The sequence below is a fragment of the Euwallacea similis genome, chromosome 8 (genome assembly GCF_039881205.1).
Source record: "Euwallacea similis isolate ESF13 chromosome 8, ESF131.1, whole genome shotgun sequence".
NCBI lineage: Eukaryota > Metazoa > Arthropoda > Insecta > Coleoptera > Curculionidae > Euwallacea > Euwallacea similis.
In genome coordinates, this window is record NC_089616.1 from 3,371,300 (window position 1) to 3,392,525 (window position 21,226).

Here is a 21,226-nt window from a genome sequence, read left to right on the forward strand (position 1 = left end):
AACAACAAGCAAAAACTTAAAACTAGCAGGAACTCGAATTGGTTCAAGAATGTGCAAATCCACAGGCGTCTTTATTGGGATTAATAAATTTTCCGCTACAGTTCAGATTAAGCTTATACATAGTTCTAGAAAAAGAATGCCTTTGAAGAGACATAAGCTATGTGCAAAATGTACCCTTTAAGCAACTCTTTACCTTACGAATCATTTACTCCACCTACTCTTGCCCTTTACATATATTCATGGTGCAGACTGCAGAAAAGTAAACTATATCAATCTTAACTCTTTCAGTGCAACTCCTGCTACAAGCCCGTGCTACACCCCGCTCAGCGGCTCAACTTCTTCAGTGACTACAGCCACATGGTCCCATGTCCGCATTGCCGCACCCTGGATACCCACTTTGTGAAACCCTTGGGTTTCTGCTATACACGTCAGGTGTCACGGGCGTCTCTTTTGTGGCCATAGCATGCGGCCCCCAAAGCGGTCAAGCCGCCCTCCCCAGTACAGCCGAGCCCTCCGCAGGTCAGCCAGAGTTTGTTTGGAGTAGGTACATACAACCCCCCCTTCGGCGGGATGACTCCCCCCAGGACAGTTTTGAGTTCTCCCAGCAACGTTGGGGCGACTCCTCCGAGGAGCGTGGAGACTCCAAGGTGTGAGGCTTCCCCTGATTCCATGGACTTGGATTTGGGGTTGTTGTGGAGGGAGTTGGCGGGGTTGCGGCTAGACGAGTTTTGTCGCCTTCAATTGACCAGAACCCGTTAAGTTCGTTTCTCCAATTGGAGGTTTTAGTTTTCTTTGTTACGTTGTTGCGTTTTGGTAACTGTTGTTTATTATTATTTTTTTAATTGAAATGGGAAACTGATTCGTTTTTGTATTGACCTTAAGGTGACCAGTCAGTTTTTCATATAATCATGCGTTTTTACTTTAAAAATCGTTATTAGTTTATTATTATTATTATTATATATTATGTTTGTTAGTTTTTAGTAGAATTTTTTTAACTTTCACACACGATAAGCTCTTGAGGGGCTTTATATTATAATAATATAAAAGTGACAATTGTGATTACATAGATATACTTTTACGTTTTCTAATCTCGAAAATGCAGTGAACGTAGAAATTTGTTAAAAATGGAATGAATCGAGCAATCTGTTTTTTATGTCCAATAGTAGATAGATTTTCTAGTGTTACATGACGATGTAATTCTATGTTGATTTTTCGAAAATTTCGTGTATCATCTTAACGGTAGGTCTTTACTTATAGGAACACTAAAAATCGTAAGGCATATACACACGTACTACTTAATAAGCGACAACTTCGGAAATTTACACGTACTACAGTGGGCACTAGAACTTGGTGCTCCCAGGTATATCGATTAATATCTCGGAATTTTAATTACCCTGTTTATTTATTTATAATATGTTTTACCATCTCTCGTTCATTCGAGATATCAACAACTTCTGTTTCTGGAAAGCTCTCACACAAAGAAAGGCACTATTCTGACGTGTCGAGAACTGATTGGAAATTAGACATTAAACAAATTAAATACAGGGTGATTTGAAAATACGAAAAAATTTAGGAGAATGACCTAAATTGTTCCATCTATCATTCGAGATAAATATCAAACCCGGTGAGTCACTCTGCGTACAGAGGGTGATTGGAAATATTACGAAGCACTCCTCCACTTATCAATAGTGCCAGCATCGCTCACTCTGTTTATGCAACAAAACAATTTCTGTTATTACTAATAAGTTAGCTAATTCCTCTATGGGGTATCTTATTTTGGTGCGCTCACTATTGCCATCTCCGAAATGGAGAGAGGTATGAAATCGGTTAAATGGGAAAAAGTATCCATTGGCAAATTTGGGACTCTTAATATGTTGTAAACGGCGTTTGCCAAATTGTTTTCGATTTCTGAGATTTTACGAGAAGTATTCATTAAAACTTTCGCGCAAAGGCCAAGCCGTTTGCAGCATATTAAAAATCCCCAAAAATAACAAATATTTTCCCATTTCTTTCATTTTGTAACTCTCGCCGTTTAGGAGGGAGCAATGGTACGCACACTTCAGTGAGACGTTCGTATACTTACTCATCAGTTTTCGTTGCACTCTCGGTAAGTATGTACTAGATTAGTTCTTATTTAATAATTCTAGCTCATTAAAGGCACTTTAAGTGATAAAACCTATTTAGTCTGGTCGTGTAGTAACTTTTGCTTATATTTTTAGTCGATTTGCGATGTTATAATGGCTTAATGATTCCAAGAGTCCCGCCAAGTCTAGTGACTCAGCGACCCTGTACATAAACAATTTTTATACGATACTCTAGTGTATGTAAACGTTGCTGTGTCCCAATAATAATAATAGTAATATGCTCCAGGAATGAAACTGAGTGAGAGAGAGAGAGAGAAAGAAAGAGAGACAGTTAATGTGGTTGTGCCCCATTTCCCCTTATTTTTGGAACCAGATAATAATATGAAATTTTCTCGTGCAGATTGTCTCAGGGTAGTTGTCCCTATGCATGAAGCTTAGCAGCTACAGTTTACCCCCATAGCCTTTCTAGAAAACGGACGTACAAAATCACTCAGTAGCCGCTCAGAAATGAAAGAAGTATATCCCGCCAAATACCTCTGAATAGTATCAGAATTGTTTGATTATCAGACATTCAGATTTGGGAAAGTGGCAAATTCTAGGAAAATGCTTCAAGTACAAACCGTTCGTTACTTTTGCAAATTTTATATAAATACATTCTAAACAATTGTTAAGGGTAAAGTAATCCTAACGCTGTTTTAGTCAATTTTATTTAAAGGCATTGGGTTTTCATTGCTAACTCAAATCTTAGACTTATATTAACCTACTGGGGCGTAAATGGAGATTCTCTTGTATACCACCAGCCTTCGCACAAGACAATACATCTAACAATAGAAATCAGTAAAGCCCCATGTAAGTTATCCCCCCACTAAATAGAGAATGCCTAATATTGTTGGTTACGTTGACACTTTTTACGTTTAGAGAATCGTTGTGTTTTTGTATGCGGCACTTTTAGATGCCCACAGGGCATACAACGGTGCGGCCGATTTTAAATAAAATTACAAGAGTACCTTAACAATATAACAGAAATTTGTTATTTGTTTTATCATCAGTATTCTTCCCCATTATTTCGGTCTTTTATTCGATGCTTATGTTGACGATATCCCTCCGACATATTTCGGGTGCATGTGTAGATTTAGGATTTTGCATGATCATTTTCAGTAGTAGAGTTTTTTAGCTTTGTAGGGATTCAGTGAGGAACTAAAACTTTCTCGTGAAACTTCAAAAACTATCAGTTTATGTATCTTCCAATTTTGGAGGCAAAAGCGGGGTCGCCTCGCTTCGAAAACCGTGAGGATAAGGTTTTCCGTAAATGGCAACACGGCGCTGCTCATTTGTCACGCCATCATGGCCGCCCTATTTGTCGGCCATATGACTGCGATAAGAAAAGCGAGCTGACTAAGCTGTTTCGTGGATACCGCTGCGTTGCGAGACTTCATTATTTTGCCTGGAAGTTTCGGAAGTTAAAAAATCACAGAAATTTAACCGAGAGGCCGATTTGTAAGGCTCCAACACGTTAAATTGAAGTTCTTCAATTCTCCACACAAGACCCTTCCTTCGTTTTTAATTTTGGGAAATAAACTGCACGAGAAAGCTTTAAAGCTCCCTGATCCAGCTTCACGTAACGATGTTCTAGCTGAGGTAGAAATAAAGCGGCCTACATAATCGAACCGTACGGTCTATACTAACAATACTAAAATTCTGTACATAAAACCCCCCGCAACATCAAAAAGAATCATATTAATTGATTAAACTGTAGTATCCACTTTTTAGGAATTAACATCGTAATCGTAGATCTTAGTTGTTCTCTTAACGAGACCGAGTCGTGTACATAGGTGTAAAATCGTGTGAAAAGTGGCGTGGGCACCCAAGCTGGTGCGAGGACCAATGGCTGCTGACTTTGTGACTCTAATATAACCAGAAAGTAATAATCAGCAGCCACACATATTTATGAAGGAAAACATAATGTGTCTCCCACTGAGCTGTGCTCTATCACTTTTACTAAGGCTGTCGAAGCACAATACGGAGGTTGTTCTAAAAATACTGGTGTTTTGGGATTAGTCTTTGAAACACCGAGGTTTTAGTACCACATCACGAGGGCAAAATCAGGGTAAGGGTTTGTAATTGCACCACATTTAACTTAGCACTAGAGTAGCTGTGTGTAACTGTGACTTTTAATCGCTTCTGCTTGTCTTACTGCCAATCAAGAAACCTTAAGCGGGTCGATTCGCTCTGCCTGATACAGTAGCCAAGGCTATAATGAAAAAAGCTAATCTGTGATATGTCTGTATATTGCATAACGTTGTGATATGTACTTTGTAATAGGCTAAGCCTCTAACTACTAGCATGTAGATGACGCAATAATTTTCAAATCACTCATCTCAACCCCAGTTGATTTTTGCAAAGATCGGTTTTGATACAATCAATTTACAAACAGTTAGATTCGAATTTAATGGGAAAAATTAACGAGGCTTTGGCTACTGTATCACACGAAGGACCCTAAATGAGTAATTTCAGTAGTAGATGTAGGGAGGTTGATTATTAAGGTAGGCTTAAAGTTTTGGCTAAATTTGGAACGTTTGTGATATATATATTTTTATACCTACTTAATTAGCGTTTAGGGTTTAAGGTATAGGATTTTCAAAATTTGCTGCAAAACTTAACGGGAGAATTGGCTCAGAAACAAGCCTAGTTGTTGAGGAACTCGCGAGTGATAAGAATTTTGTATTAATTTTTTTATAAATTAAAAACGAAAAAATTGTAAAAAGTATACCACCTTCTCTCTTAAGACTCTAAAATAAGGCATTTTTATACGTTTTATTACCAAGTAGTCGCTTTATAAATTCGTAGGCAAAAAGGCTTAATATAATATACGACACATTTCTTGCTTGGCAGGAACGCTGCTCTTTGCTAAAGCGCATGTTGTAATAATTGTGTGATTGACAGAACAATTTCGCATGGAACGAGATCGGAGACAATGGAATTTAATACAGTAAGTTACCGTCCTAGCCTAAAGAAATTTCGATCATTGTACAAATCCCATCATACTACCTTCATTCGTTTTGGGTGTGTGCTCATCGAACGAAGAGCGAATGCATCTCGAAGCACGAAATAATGCGATGTGATTGATTATAAGAAATTCTGTAACTAAACAATCATGAATTTTTCCGCGCAATTTGGATCAGGTATGGGAAACCAGCATTTTATTTAAATTAAAAGCAGCAGTAAACACCTAATTGTTTAGGGAGTGGCCTCAGATTAGCCACGCCCACTAACTAAAATTTGCCGTTGTATGTAATTATTGTGGGTGTGTCCTAAGACTGTTTTTACTCTTCATTAGACGAAATTCTTCAAACTGAAATAGGCTCAATAACAGTCACACACCTTAGAGGTGTGGTCATGTTATTTTTGATTTTTTATTGCTTTTTTGAAATGGCATTCCCGCCAAATAAGAATGATCATTTGAAGGTTTTGAAAATCACCCACACTAATTCAACCACGCTAGACGGGTGGTTACGTACCTCTTGTTCCTGACTGAGCCATCATCTGAGGCCCCTCCCTCTCTACGGGGGTGTGATTCAGTCTTTTTTTACCGCCTAGTATTAAATTTTGGTTTCCATCCCTGACCACATTTGCGCATAATAAATTCTCTAAATGGTTTTTTACACTTTGCAAGAAATCTAAAGCAGCCTTTAGAACTTGACGTAAAATCTAAATCAATTATTACCAGTAATAATAATGTAGGAAAAATTTTTTACTAAACTGCCTGTTACGCCACTCGTGCCGTAAGCATCAGTGACGCGCAATACGTAATATAAATAGACAAACTAACGCACAAATGCACCAAGACTGCGACTGTATAGTAACAGACTTACCTCCCCAATACCAACGTTGCCAATTATCTAAAAAAAAACGTTGCCAAATATCAGGATTTTCGTAGCAGCATTGTTCTGTTTGTCACCTAGGTTTTCTGTCCAAGTACAAAAACAAAAAGGGTTTTCTTCACACGTCTCAATCTATTAACTACTATTGTATCGGTAAAGTAACCATTGATGTTGTAGGTTTTGTGAGGGCCGCCATTTTAGCGGCCGCCATATTTAAATATTATGTAGGTTTTTTATATGATGTAGTCGGCTAAGAAGCTCCCTCTATGTTTTCAATTATTGTTAAAGCGACGTTTTTGGATTTATTGCGGTTTTGTCTCAAAAACGTCGTCGTGCCTGGACGGACCACGAAATCGCCAGAATTTTCCAGAAATTTCTAGAACGTGGCGATTTCATGCGTCGGCCCATGATTTTTATAACCTATTGGAAAGTGTTAACAGAAAAGAGAAAGAGAGAGAGAGAGAAACGTATTTATGTCTGTTTATAGCGTACTGTAGTAGGGGAGGATAGAGACGGCAGGGGAGTCTTTCCTTACCCTGCATTGCCACCGCTTGGATCTAGTTAGGGGTGGCACTACTTTAGCAGGGTGCAGAAAGAACCGCTTATTGTTATATTGCATTGTTCTTGCTGTTATGCTCAGGATTATTGGTCTGAGTGGGTTTCAGTCTGTTGATTCAACACACTAAAATCCATAAGGAAACATCGTACAGTTTACAAAATCAATGGGTGATCACTGAATGAGTACAAATAGCTGCCGTCTCATTACCATCCGAATTTATTATCATTATTCTCATTATTATTGTATATTTTCAGAGTTTACCTTAAGCAATATCTTCCTCATCATGATCAGAGAATTTATAGTTCCGTTTCCCATTTATTTGGACAGTGTAGAGTTTGAAACAGACTGAACATCAAAAGTTACTTTCTAGAATAGAAAAAATCGCACCTCGAATAAAAACTACCTCAAAATTTGTGTTTCGTAAACTGCAAGTTCCTGGTGTGCTCCAAGCAAAGCTGTCTGTTTTGAGCTTTAATCTACACTGAGAAAAGTTTAACCCAAAAAGGAAAAGCCAAGGATCTCTTGAGTTTTCTTTTTTTTAAGATCATGCTCAAGCTCCACTCAACTTGAACGTTATCCTCATGTATCATCAAGTTTGCTTTCGCATTGTATAAGGGGTTGTGTATTTCCGTATACATTCGCCTTCAAAAGCAATATGTGCCATATACTCATCTTTTTATACCAAAAAGTAGATCAACCCAGGATGGTACTAAATGCACAACCGCCTTAGGGTAAAGGAATATTAAGAGTGTTTTACTACTAGAGTACCTATGATAAGCTGGCGGAAAGTTATATCGGCAGAGAATCCTTCAATGTAATTTGTAAATTATATTATATTTGTAACTCTAGGCTAATGTAACTTTAATCAGTTATCGTATATAAGTTGTGCGCCTTTGCCAGGCTCCATTGATGCCCCCTTCGGGGGGATTATCGATAATTATGACTGGCAGATCACGCGTTTTGATAATAGAATATGTGGAAATGTTTTTTTATAATCGTGGAAAATATCAGTATAATTATAATGACACTAAATGATCGAGCTTTTATTGGCTTTTTATAATAATGTAATACAATGGGGATTACAAATTTTTAAGGCATATTTAATATAACCATTGTCTATAAAATAGAACCAACGTGATTCATTGTTTCCTCCCTCGTATCTGCATTTGGTAAGTCTCTTACAAACGCAATAAAACACCACGGGGAGGTTAAAATTGCTGCTTAATACTTTCAGTAGTAGGTGCCAGTGGCCAGGAAACTACTTACGAACGTAATTATACTGTAGGAAAAACCAGGCGAGTTGACTATCGAATTCTATATTCCCTTTGTTCGACGGACGCACATTAGTCAACTCGCCTAGTAACAAAAAAAAAATTGTTTGGCGAAGATCTGTGACCGCTGACCTTCGATTCTGCTTCAGGCTTGTGTTTATTCTTGTGCATTCACGTAGAAATCAGGGAAACATCTAAATAGCATTTTGTTAGTCTTGCAAAGCCAATACCCCTGCAATCCCTTAGGTCTGTCCCTCCATTACCTTAAACAAATCTGAAGGATCAAAAAGCTCCCTTTTTTCGTCACTCAACAACTGAAGAATTTGTTTCTACAGGGCGTCAGGAAGCGAAACTAGTTTATGACCTTAAAAAAGGTGCCTTTTGTATCCTCTCTGCATAATATAGTACTCGAATCCCGCTAAAAATATTCACTCGTACGGATTAAACTCACGTCCGTTCGGCCTTAATAATTTAACTCGGCACCCCAGGATCATCCTTGACCAGAAGTCATTTCCTTCTGCCTTGTTGTGACTACAAAGAGGCGTTAACTTCAACTTTACCATTAAATTAACTAACGCGATTTATTAGAAGGGTCACTCTACTGTCCTCTCTAATTGAATACCGAAGCCTAATCTGAACTCTGCAAATCTAAATTAGCTTGTGGTCAGTCCCGAAGTTTGAGGGTAAACTCCAGGAGGAAATCCGATAGCTAAAAACTTCTATGGCGACAGATCGTAAATGTCGCTATTGCTCATCTTACACGACCCATTAGATGTGCTAAATTATTCAAAACAGCCTTTGAACAACACAAAACCCTTAATTTTTGAGAACCTAAATAAGCTTAACATCAGGCATTTCTTTGATATTTAAATCCTTTGACGTTAAAGGGTTGAAAAGGTATGCTTCGCATGTGATGATAAAAGAGTTTGTTCGTATCTTAACCGACCCTTTTAGAAAATACTACTGAATTCTTAAATATTGTCAGGGCATTGTGTAACCAGATCTTAAAATTGCCAGAGATATACGAGACAGTATAACTGTCGAAGGAGGGGCGACTTTAATTTTGAATCGCACCCTTTATGTACCCTTATGCTAATGGCCAGTTGACTAGCCCTTCGCAATTTATTCGCAAGTAATAAAACACAGGATCTGGACTTAATAGCTCTCGCCTATACCTGAGTTTTGAAGACATAAATATAAGCAAGCATTTTATGTCTTATGCAGCCCTATCCAGGGCAATTCAATAATCCTTTCGAATTAAGCCATTGGTCATCTTCTGCTATATAACAGTTTATTGTTTATTATTCATGGGGGGTCCCAACGCGATTAGAAAGATGATCTCTTAATGTCGTGGTCAGATGGGACCGCGGGCCGAAGGGACTTTCAAAGGGTGACAAAGTCCCGGCCATTATCTAAACTACGCATAACGAGAGGCCCCTCAGGGTAATCTTTAAGGCAATTTGCAATTAGAGAGGCCCTATCCGTTCTCATAAAGTGGAAATCACAAGCCGAGGAGTTGAGTTATGAAGATGTATCGCTATTAATGTAACACCTTACACCACACGTACTACAATTTTTCTAGTAGTTTAGAACCGATAAAATTTTTATGGTAGCTTTATATGGTTTTAACGTTTGTTTATATCGAAAATTACGGGGCCCTAAACTACACAACACCGTTATAAACTGCGACGTCGAAGAAGGAGGGCATGAAAGTGCGTGAACGAAAATCTCATTATTCTGACCTATACCCTCATTTGCCATCCTATAAAAAGGGCGTAAAACGTCGTCCTTCATTTTAGAAAAAGGAAAAATAAAATTGTAACTGGATTTTTGCGACCGTGTAGCCATAAAGAAAGGGTGCATTATTAATGGATTTGTTTGAGGGAGAGCGAATGTTAACTTTGGCTACTATTGTTTCGTTTTAACTCGAGTGAAAGCGAAAGAACTTGAAGAGACGTCTTGCCCATAAATTTCGCTTCCCAGTTTAAGGCCAACTAACTGACGTCCGTCCAGTGACACAGCCACGCCATTGGTCAAAGTCTCCTTTCGACACATCAAAACAATGACGCAACTTCCGAAACAGTCAACTTCCCCGGTAAATTTTATCTCAGAAACTCTCTTTCGTTCATCACTCGCCACAATTAAAGAAAAACTCTAAATTGGAAAACCTCTCCAGAATTAATTCGACATTCGCGACAATCTCGTTAAAACTATTTTCCAAGAGGCTCTTGCTTAAGGAAACAGTGTTAAATTAAGGGGGCAGAGACGCCAATTTAAAGTCTCGACCGTTGGGTCATTTGGGAACATTAGAGCCGAAATAGAGCCGTAAATTGTTTAACTTGGGTGTCACGTCACGTAGAGGCATTCGTGAGGAGTTGTGGACAAATTGCCAGGAATAAATTGATGGTCTTCCTGCTTGTTGTTTCATCAGGAAAATCATGTAGAAATCATGTTCGAAATCAGAATTTGGCTCACCTAATTGAAATCTATGGGCAAAAGCACATTATCCCTGTTTCGAGTGATATACGGCCGATGGATTACTTTTATAATGCAATCAAATTTAATGGCCGGAATGGCCGGGCCTTGTTCGATTTATCCCTTAATATCTCCATAAATTCCTCTTTAGTCTTAATATCAATCTGATGAGGGTTGGAGTTGTTCAAGGGAGAGGAGGTTACATAATTTCTGCTATAACGAACTCCATAATTCTACGTTTGCTGACATGAAACTTGGGTGTTTTATTGGAAAACCAATTAGTGAAACGGAGCATTTGTTTCCTTTATAAACTTTGCATTCAGCACGCAAACGGCAAGGAGAGCTTGCACTTTTGTACACTTTTGTTTAATTAATTTTGTTTTGTCTGGAATCGTTGGACTTTGGATTATCTACTTATCTGAAATTATAAATCAACCCCGTATGCCTTGGAATATTTATGAGTATCACGCTGATTAAGGGCAGGAGTTTTCAACGAATTTAAATATCGCGGGTAAATTCAAGATTAAAGTGGGACGATTCTGTATCCCTCGAGATTATTATCTCTTTACCTGAACGTGATAAGGAAAATAGACAGATTATGGTCTCTTTGTCGAAGATCAGAAGACACTTGCACTTGTTCATAATGTACACGTCAAAATCCTGATATGACCAATTGCGTGCCGGCGATCGATGGCCATAATTACTCGCCGCTCATTTGTTTCATCATGGCGATTTTTAGTGTGGCGCCGAGTATCTGCCGTCAAGTAATTCGTCCCTTTCAAGTGAATTTTTAAGTGTTTTGGATCGAGAAACCGCATCGTAGCCTGCAAAACTGTGAGTCCATTTCTTGTTTTATTGATTAGTCCATAAGCCGAGTCAGAATTTCAAGGTCAACGTGAATTTTTTGAAGTTTAAATCGAAAAATGAATTGGTCACAAGCTATCGGCAGCCACAATTCTTCGCTGCTAGTTTGTTTTATCATGGCGGAGTTTTGGTATGACGCAAATAAATAATTAACTCCTTTTGCCAGGTGGTTTTTCGAAGATTTCCATGCCGATAGACCTCCTCAGAATCTCCAAAACCGTGACTCTATTTTTTTCATAGTACTCAACTGAAAATCTGAATCAGACTTTTCAATTTATTGCGAATTTTCTTACGTCTAAATCAGGCGTCGCCAGCCTAAATCTTAATATTTTTCACATTTCTGCATGAAATTTGATTACATATGCTTATTTATTATGCAGTTTTTCTCACATTTTTTGTACTTTGGCCCACACCGTGTACTTTGCCCACAAAATTCTCCTACACCCTTAATATTCAATTCGCTGTAATAACAGACGTCCTATGCGTGTGAAAGACAAAACTAACCCTAGACAAAAATAAATCAATGCGCTCTCCTTTCGACTTGAGTGAGTAATATTTAATAGCTGTCACTTCCAATATATTCCGGAATAATTCCTGGGATACGAGAGACTAAATTCCCATCACAAGCAGTAATCTATTTGCCCTCAAGTTGAAGGCAATCTGGCCGAGTCCGGCCACTGACCACACGGCTCTGTGGTTCGAATCTTTGACGTTTACAATTGAAATTTACTCCATTTCAGTCAAATTGCTTTGAACTTCCATAGAGGCGGATACGTGAATGGAATGCGAATTGGTTGCGTTGAATTAGATTAATGTTGTCAGGAAAATTATAAAAGAATTTCGTCCATATTGGAACAATCGCAAACTCCCTTTATTAGGGGCTATTTTAAATTGACGAGCGATGAATAGATAAGAAGAAGACGAAGGGTCGAAAACAAAGGTAAATTTATTCAAAGTTGGCAAGATTGGCGGCTGCTACTGCGGGTGCATACCAACACGGAAGGGATAACGAGCTTCATGGATGGGTCACAAGATTGTGATTGTCTACAAACTCGATGTACTGATGTCGAATCATTCCCTATAGAACTCGACTCCATTAAATTCTCATATATTTAGATTAATCCATTCTGGTTATAACAAATCCGATCCTATGCAATGAATTTTAAACACTTCCGGGACAGGATTAAAATTATGCAGATATCAGATGTCGAATAAAAATTCATGCCAATGAACGATTTCTCTTGAAAATTACATTGTGATTTATTTCCGGGATTAAGTTGTTGCCACCATGGTTGTTAAGCTTAATTACATCCTCCAGGGAGTCAGGTTTTTTTAACCCAAATAAATGTTGTTTTCTTCCAGCAAAAACCTAATTTCTGTAGGATTTGAAATTTTAGACCCTTTTACTCATTTTAATTCGCTCTTACGGAGTTCATTTCTCTAGAGCCACCTGTGTCAAATTACCGAGACAAGCAAAAAGTTTCTAGACGAGAAAATAAAAATTTAGGAGGTTTTTACCGGTAATGTACGCAAATTGGAAATTTGATATGTCTATTTGCAGAACCTCTCTGCTACTTAACATTTTTAGGGATTTTATTGTTTGCATGTATATATGCAAAAATGCCATTAAACCAATAATCATCATCATACAGAGGGTCAGTGCACTTTACAAGAGCAAAAAGGGTCCTTATGAAACTGAAAAAACATGCGGCATTCCATAAATATCAAGTGGTAATTAAACATTTCCCTTGTATGAAAAAGCTACGAATTTGAAGGAAATAAAACAAATAAAAGTGGTCGTTTCTGGTAACGCAAATATACTTTGCACGCTGGAAGTCCTTAATGAGAGTTTTAAAAGTAAACTGAATAAAAAAGTTACGAGATGTGTTTGAGTACTGGTTTTTAATGTCGTTTTTGGGGCTTTTTCGTCGGGGTTTTGAGCGCAATTTACAAACTGATGATGGGGCAATTATTCGGATTAATTCAGGTGAGAATGAATGAGTAGTTTTTGGACAGTTTGAGTTGGCCACTCGACGAAGCCTCGCAGTGTGTCTTCGCTGAGCATAAACAGAAAAATTTACCTTTAATAGCCACAACACAGTGGCGTAGCGAGTACCCCTGCAATGCTGGCTCCTATCAAGTAAAAATAGGGTAACACTGTAACCGCAAGAACTAAGGCAAGTTTGTAGCACGAAAGAAGATAACTGAACATAAAGGATTCTGCTCAAAACCCCTTTAGACGACTTTTCAATTTTATAGGCCATTGTCCGTCGAGATTTATATGGCATAATCGCAATTAAAACGACTAAATAACACTATAAAATGTTTAGGGAGCGCATACACCCTAAAATTAATCTGCCCGAAGTGGCCAAATAGCCAGTGGTAGAATGCGAACTATAAACCTTTGACCAGAACGATATTGTGTTTCGCCCCAACTTGGATGGCACTAAAATTATAATCAAACATTGCGGTGTTTCGGTTATGTGGATACAGATGGCCGAACCGAAACTGTTTTATATCTAATCTGGATCCTGTTAAATTATAACGGTTATTGTTATGGTGGATAGAAATTTCCTACTTTAAAGGACAAGGAGGTAAATGCACCTTGAAAGGCGAGGAATCGATAATGGCTTTTTAGTATCTTAATAAAATAATGAAGAAGGACGTAACAATGAGAATCCATTAGATATCCAGACGGACACGTGTTATTTTCAAACAACCACGTTGAAGGCATTTACCTCAACATATTTATTCAATGAAAATTTTAATCTATCAGGATATGAAAATAAACGCGTATAAGGAACTTCATTAAGTACGTAAATTTTAAATAAATTCCCCCCAAAAATCGTCCGTTTCCATGAAGAAAGGATGGAGGGCGTATCAAACGATGAAACTAGGCAGGAAATTAAGATGTCTGCAGGGCAAGCCCTTTACTACCGCCGATATATTATGCACGTACTTGATATTATAAAGGAAATCTTATTTAAGTTGGAATTAAAATCACCTTGGCATGTATACCTTGAAAGCAACCCCACAAAAGCCTGTTTTAATCAAATGCGTGTTCCATTGAAGCGAAAGTTAAATTGGTCCTCAGGCCATCCTCAAAAGGAGTTCGATATCTCATTTACATTTCGCCGTTTGCTGTTTTGGTATAGTTTGCAAAATAAAAAGAACGAAGAAAGTTTGCCGGAGGTATGGAGTTTCCGAGAGTTGGAGCGAGGACCGCGGCACATTCAGGCTTTGAATTTAATTAGCTGCAGGATAATTGGAAAGTCGAGTCGTCTTGAAACACCTTTATATTGTACTTTGCAAATATCTGCAAGACGTTAACGTGCTTTGGGGAGCTCATCTGATAAGCACATGAATATTGACATCCGGAAATTGCAAGCAGGATATACTGCATTGGAGCTGTCGCTTGCCAGAATCGCATGCATGCAGTTGCTAATTCGATTTTACGTCAAGGAACTTGACATCAATTTCAGCTAACTGTATTAATATCCAGATGCAGCTCTATCAGGAAAGTAATAATTAATACAGCAGTTTCGTGCATATTCAAAACAACCGTTACTGGCAACAACAGAATATAGTAACATTTGCCTTGTCATTCCTGTCAACAAATCACACTTTGTCACACATGTCACTTAGTGACATGTACGTCACTCAATTGACAGTAACACTTCTTGATATTTTGACTTGGATAGAAACGACGAGGAGCTATCGCAACCCAGAAGACAAATTGATATGACTTTATAGACGTCCTTAAGCTTACTACACTAATGTGATATTGGATTTCCAAGAGAAACAAAATGTCGCATTTTATGAATCCTCCAGACCCGGAACAATCACTTACTTATTGTCCAACTAAGCATAGAAAATATAGACGGACTTCAAATCGGATACGAAAAATCGAGCAAGACAAAAAGTAACAGACATCTCTTGTTTCCATGTTTACGAATCAAAAAACGCTGGAAATGAAAAAGTACGCGCTCTCTAGCAAGTCTGAAATATCTAACAAAGGCACGAGAGTCTCAATAAATCGTAGAAATACGGAGCAATTTCGGCAAAACTCCCTCGAATATCGGAGGGAACGAGTATTGCAGTCTCGTTTTTAGTGTTCTCGACGAAATCGAAATATCAATATTCATAAATTTAGAATTTAGAGGTTTGGATTAAAACGCAGAATTTTTGCACTAATACAGTCAAAAAATGTCGACTATACTTGGCAACGCTGCCTATCCAGGTTTCTTGCACTTCTGGCGAAATTTGTCGTTCCCATTAAAAACAAATGCCAAACGCTGCGTTGCTGTTTTCCCACATTTAGATATTCATGTAGCGAGGATATATAGTTTTCAATTGCCCACCCTATTCAATAACTCTCGTCGCTGTAAAGTACGAGCGTGAAAGCAGCTTTACAAACTGATCCCCATATGGAATTGATAGAGATGGATAGTAGAACACCACCCAAAATTCATTAAATTTTAATTTTTTGCAAATCGAAATGCGCATTAAAAATTCGTTGATAAAATATCGCCTTTGCTTGGCAACGCTGCCTGTCCACCTAGTTTCGTAGTTATGTCAAAATTTGACGTAATCGTTGAAAATATATGTCAAACGCCATGTTCTCACTTTCCTGAAATTAGAAAAGCGAGTAAGGAGGATATTCAGTTTTCAATTTCCCATCCCCATTCAGCAACTCCGGTCGCTGTAAAGGTATACGAACGTGAAAGTAGCTTTACAAATTCATCCCCATATAGAGGCGATAGGGATAATAGAGCACCGCCTCGTTCCCAACAAAGGACGGAAACACATGAAAGACGAATGGACAATAATAAAAGAAATATCGCCAAGCAGTCACTGAAGTGAACATAATTCCCGCGGTTTGGCCCGAAATTTTTGGCCCATAAAAGCATATCCGGCCCCTGAACACTACGAATAAATTTTTCTGTTAGGAATATTTGTTGTTTATTGCCCGAAACACTTTCTTTAGGGGCGTCGTCTTGTGATGAAAGGCCAAACAACCAAAAAACCGTTATTGTGTTATTTTATGTTTTGTTATGGTTATTTATGCCATATGGTCTTCTGGGGTGTGGTTATTTATAGTCTCTCGAGAAATTAAATTCAAGAATTCCACATACTACAAATCTGGCTTTAAGCACTAATTACTTCCCAACAAAAGGTAATTACGGCCTTGCCAGGCAAATGACCACTATAGCGTACTCTATTGTGAAAATACGTCTAAGGGGTGTTATTTTTCCATTAGGTTATTATAAGGTGTAATTTAATTTTCAATGAAGCTTCTCGAAAGTATACTTCTTATGTAACACGATACTTCCAGGGAGATTCTTGGCAATAATGTAATTTTGTCTGAATATCGCATGAAACAAGATCGTCATCTATACACGTATCTCAAAACTAAATTATCCTCAAGGGTAAACCGACGCAATACCGCATCATCTCCCATGCAAATTACGTTTCGAAACTTTCGTCCAAATTAATGTAATAATTAAAATAGTCCCGTACAGCCCTGGCCGGTGCCCTTTAATCTCAGGGCCAAGGACATAACGCACCGGCCCTTGGTAACAAATGCATGATAGGGAAAGTGCAACCCTTTATTGATTGAATTTTATATCCATCCCCGATGACCAAACAGAAGGGCAAGGGTGGATTTTGTTGTCCAAATAGAATCGATACGTGGCCCTGATAGGGCGGATGCAACGATGCAGAGTGACAATTCGGGGTTTTATTAATAAATCTCTGCGTTGTAGGAGAGGAAATTTGATGGCAAACTTGATTTTATAGGGCCGTTATGTTGTCTACGTTTTAGTAGGAAATTTCGAATTTGCACGCTAAAGATCCGGGCACTGCAGGATAAAACCATGAAAGCGAAATAGTAAAAAGGCACTAAGGGCGTCGTAAAGTTCTGGTTAAAGTATCGTTTTTATTACCCGACGTTTTACGCTTATACGCTTAGACTTAAACGTGCAGGGTGGCGATATGTGACGTTTTATTACCTACTTTAATTCGATTAAAATTGGGGGTTGACACTCTTTGTGTTATTTCATAAATTACTCTCACGCTAACATGGCACAGCGGACAAGTTTGATTTGCCTCGATGTTAAATCATAGAAACAGCAAGAAATTTCTTTTAGTTAATCCACAGTTTCAGGACGAATTGGTGACGGAACTCGTTCCTACCTTCATGCAATAATAACCGAAACCGAAAATTTGAAAACTGGTCTGAACGAACTAGTGGATAAAAATAACCCCCTCATTTGCATAATGCAAAACAATTTATATAGAAATATTTGTTCAAAGTTTCCTCATCAAATGGGCATATCAGACTAAACTTAAGTCCATTTTCAGCATCCCAAAAACTACGTTTGAAACTCAATTATATCTCTCAATGCCTCTCAAACTTTTATTCATGCAAGAAACTCCCGTCTCGTTAATATTCATACCCTAATTGACTTAGAACTCCTATAATAAAGTTAACCGGCATTATCGGTGAACGGGGCGAGCAACTTTAAAAATTTCGAGACCACATAAAAGTTTTAATCAAATCCGGCTCGGCTCGTATTCATGTAACAGTATATTAAGGAAAGAAAATTGGAAGAAGGGTCCTTTAACAATGCATCTGTATTCCTGAGGTAAACAACAACGAAATTAGATTGAATTTGATCTCGGCTAATGCAAAAAGACTTTTAAGGGCCGAATTTGAATAATCTCTTCTATTTAGGATTGATATCAATATTCTTCATTTTACCTGCCAGCGTGAATATTAATTTGCTGCTGGAAAAATGTGGTAAAGACAGGTCTTTATATATCACACATAAAGTTTCCCAAGTCTAATTTATATCTGTCAAGCTAAAGAGCGAAATTTGCCGTTTGGTCTGCACAGGTATGTCGTCCAGATTTTTTCTTTTTAATTTCGATAACTCTCGGGATCTTTCATTAATTTCCCGTATATAAACCTACCTACGAGTCTAAGTGCTTTTTTTACAGACAAATCCAATTTCCCAAAGCAATATTGATTCTATTTGCTTGGACCGTCATATTGCTCTCACGTCTAACCGTCCGGACCAGCATTATGAGAGCTAAATGCAGTTTGAAGAGTTCGATCAATAGGGGAAAGACCACTGCAGTTTGGTTCGTCAGTTGAAAAAAAAAAATCTTCCCGGGTATTTTTTCTTCGTCACGATCTATTTTTTGCCCGATTCCCTATTATTTCATTTCCTCGTCTTCAGCTATTTTTGTCTCAACATTTGAAACAGGAAAACTCAGCCAATATTGCCTTCTTTCACAGTGTAACCTTTTCCTGGGTCCCAATAAAAATTCGAAATCCAATAAAAAAGTCCACTTCTGCCGAACTTGAAATGCGGACAGAAGGACCCCCTTTGACCAACAAATCTATTTTAAAGTCCGGGAATTTGTTTTGTTTTATCACGTCCTCTGCATTTCGAGGGGCATTATTCCGCCCTTGATTCTTTCGACCCTGTACGGAAACTTACCAAGAATCCAAATACCTTATCTCGATTCCGGGAAGGTCCAGCTCGAAGCTTTAATCTCGAGCTTTGGCAGTTTGTTTTTCCGGCATTTTCCATGTTTGATGCAAAGCCTGGATTTTATCCCATGCTGATGTCGAGTGCGGCAACAGTGCAGGGAATTATGCCAGGGGATGCATGATCCAGCAATTTTGGTCATTATGACCGAATACATTCGTGCATTTCTCGTTTGTATGCAGCTGGGAGGTGGAATGGGCCCCTTGCATATAGGGGAGATATCAAATTTGTATATAGGTGCATGCAGGGAGATTAAAATCAGCAAAAACAACCCCAACGTGGCAGTGGCTTCCAAGATGCATTAAAATCATGGTTATAAAATATTAAATACCATATAACAGCAAATTAAATTTAACTTTAAATTTGCTGAGTTGAAGACTGATGCCGTTCTCTCTCAATTATTTCCCTTATTGCATTAGGTTTCCAACGAGGCGAAAAATTAAATTTTAAAATCCTCGTTTGCCTAAATTGATTGTAAATTGCCATTATCGCCCTGAAAGGAAAATTTCTTATGTCCTTACTTGCAAGTAAAATTCCGACATTTTTAGAGTGTTTTAAGTCGATCTAGAACTTTAAAATCACATGTGGGAAAATACAGTTACTTAAAACTTTATCTAACTTCATCGTTGCAGCCCTCCAGCAGATACATTCTTATTCCATAAAGATTACAAGAAACTTCGTGTGTAAGTCCGCATATGGGTTTAAACTTAGTTTGGAAGTTCGGCATATCGGTGAGGTTCGCCTCGGTGTAAATTCGAATAGTTCGAGATTTGTTGGAGTGCTTTTGGTTCCTTTTGAAGTGATAATATTTGAGCCATTTTTAAGGCAAGTTCGCCGTGGGTTCTCGAGATGTTGGAGTTCCAACTTTAAAAGGCAATAAAAAATAGGTAACACCCACATCTGGAAATTTTCGAAAATTTCTATGTCCTGCTTTTCGGCCCAATCGACTCATATGGATTCTAAATCGGCTTGATAACTCGGCTAAGATCCTTTAGCCTTGAATAAAAAGAAATTTGGAACATAGTTCTTAGCATCTGTGTGGTTGTAATGAACAAAATGATATAAAAAAACCTGAGAAAAATTGGAACCTATGACTAAGATCATTCCGCAAATACTGTAGTGTGCCGGGTTGGAATAAGTGTACGCGATTTTAAAAATACAACACTATTCACTTCTCGATAATACAAGAGCAGAAGTAAGGAGCAAGACCCTTTTTTGGTGTAAATGTAAGTGTCTGAGAAGACGTGTCGAGAGCGTTTCTATTAGTTCTAACTTCCCTGTGTAGATCTTCCTTATACTGGGTGATTCAAGAATTCAAAATAGTTTTTCCCATTTATTTTTAAAAACGGTTTTCGGTATTTAAATCGTTTATAAAAGAAAAAGTAGTCAAGAAAAAGACAAGATAGTATTTTTCCCCATAAGTCTGACCTAAAATTATGCCTAATACGTATACCTCAATGGCGTAGCTTGACATGAAAAAACCCCAATTTTTTTTTATGACATATTTTTAGACTAAAAATGACATCTAGATTCCGAAAAAGAAAAAAATTACAGGGCATTACGTTTAAAAACCGATAATTGAGGTCATTTTCGGTTAAACCCAAAGTTCTAGATAAACGCCATTAATGTCAATCAATCGACTCTATTCCCATATAGCTTCCTTCCAAATTTCAACTTTCTAAATTTAAAAACAAAAAAGATATAAGAGCGAGCCACCTTCTTGAATCACCCGGTATATATGTACATATGTATATGGACTTCTTTAGAGTATATTAATAAGGGTAGCTTGAAACTTAAACAGTAGTGAGACCTTTGGTCTCAGTTAATTACAATTCGATGGTTTAGCTGGATCAGACAAAGAGATTGTCTTTCTAAATAAATATACTCTAATTATGTTGTTACATTGCCCTGAGGTTTCCATGAGAAAGTAATACAAGTAATGTAAGAGAACACATAAGCGTAAACTGGGGTACTTTACAATAGAAATGAAGAAAAAAATTGCAGAACCTTTTAATTTTTCTTCCTCATCGGCCTATAATTCGCTTATAATGGAGGAGACATCTTGATGAGGTCACTTAAAGCTGGGCTACAGTCAGGGAATCTAATCCTGTATTCCAGGGAATTAGGCTCCTCAGCTCTAACGTTAGAACATTGTCAGATTTATCCAATGATTCAAGCGCGGTAGCATTTCAAGGTTCTGTTGATATCCCTCACATGATTTCCTGTTAAGTGAGTTAAATTCGCCCACTTGTACAATGAACAACAAAAACTTTCTTTGCTATTCCAGCGTTTGTGTTTCAAAGACCTCTTTATTAAGCCATTACCGCTTAACTTAAAGGAGACAAGCCTCGAAAACGACTATCATTTCCGATATTACGGGCCATAAAAAATACACGATCAATTCTCTTACACCTACATTTTACGGATAATATAAACCCGGATCGTGTGAAGCGTGAATTTTGAAACAAATAAGAAAACGCTTTATGCCCATACATAAAATTTCGGCCTTATAGAAAGCCGGGGGTGAGGAAAT

At 37.9% G+C, this 21,226-nt stretch overlaps 1 protein-coding gene across 1 annotated transcript in view; it reads left to right on the forward strand.

Annotated features, from left to right (window-relative positions):
• The window catches only part of heca (headcase), a 66,237-nt gene extending 58,584 nt beyond the window's left edge, over positions 1-7,653 (forward strand). The window contains exon 7 of the mRNA XM_066392596.1: positions 289-7,653. Coding sequence (XP_066248693.1) covers positions 289-462 — 174 coding nt within the window. The 3' untranslated portion in view covers positions 463-7,653. The remainder of the gene's footprint in view (positions 1-288) is intronic.
• Positions 7,654-21,226: the final 13,573 nt, after the last annotated feature.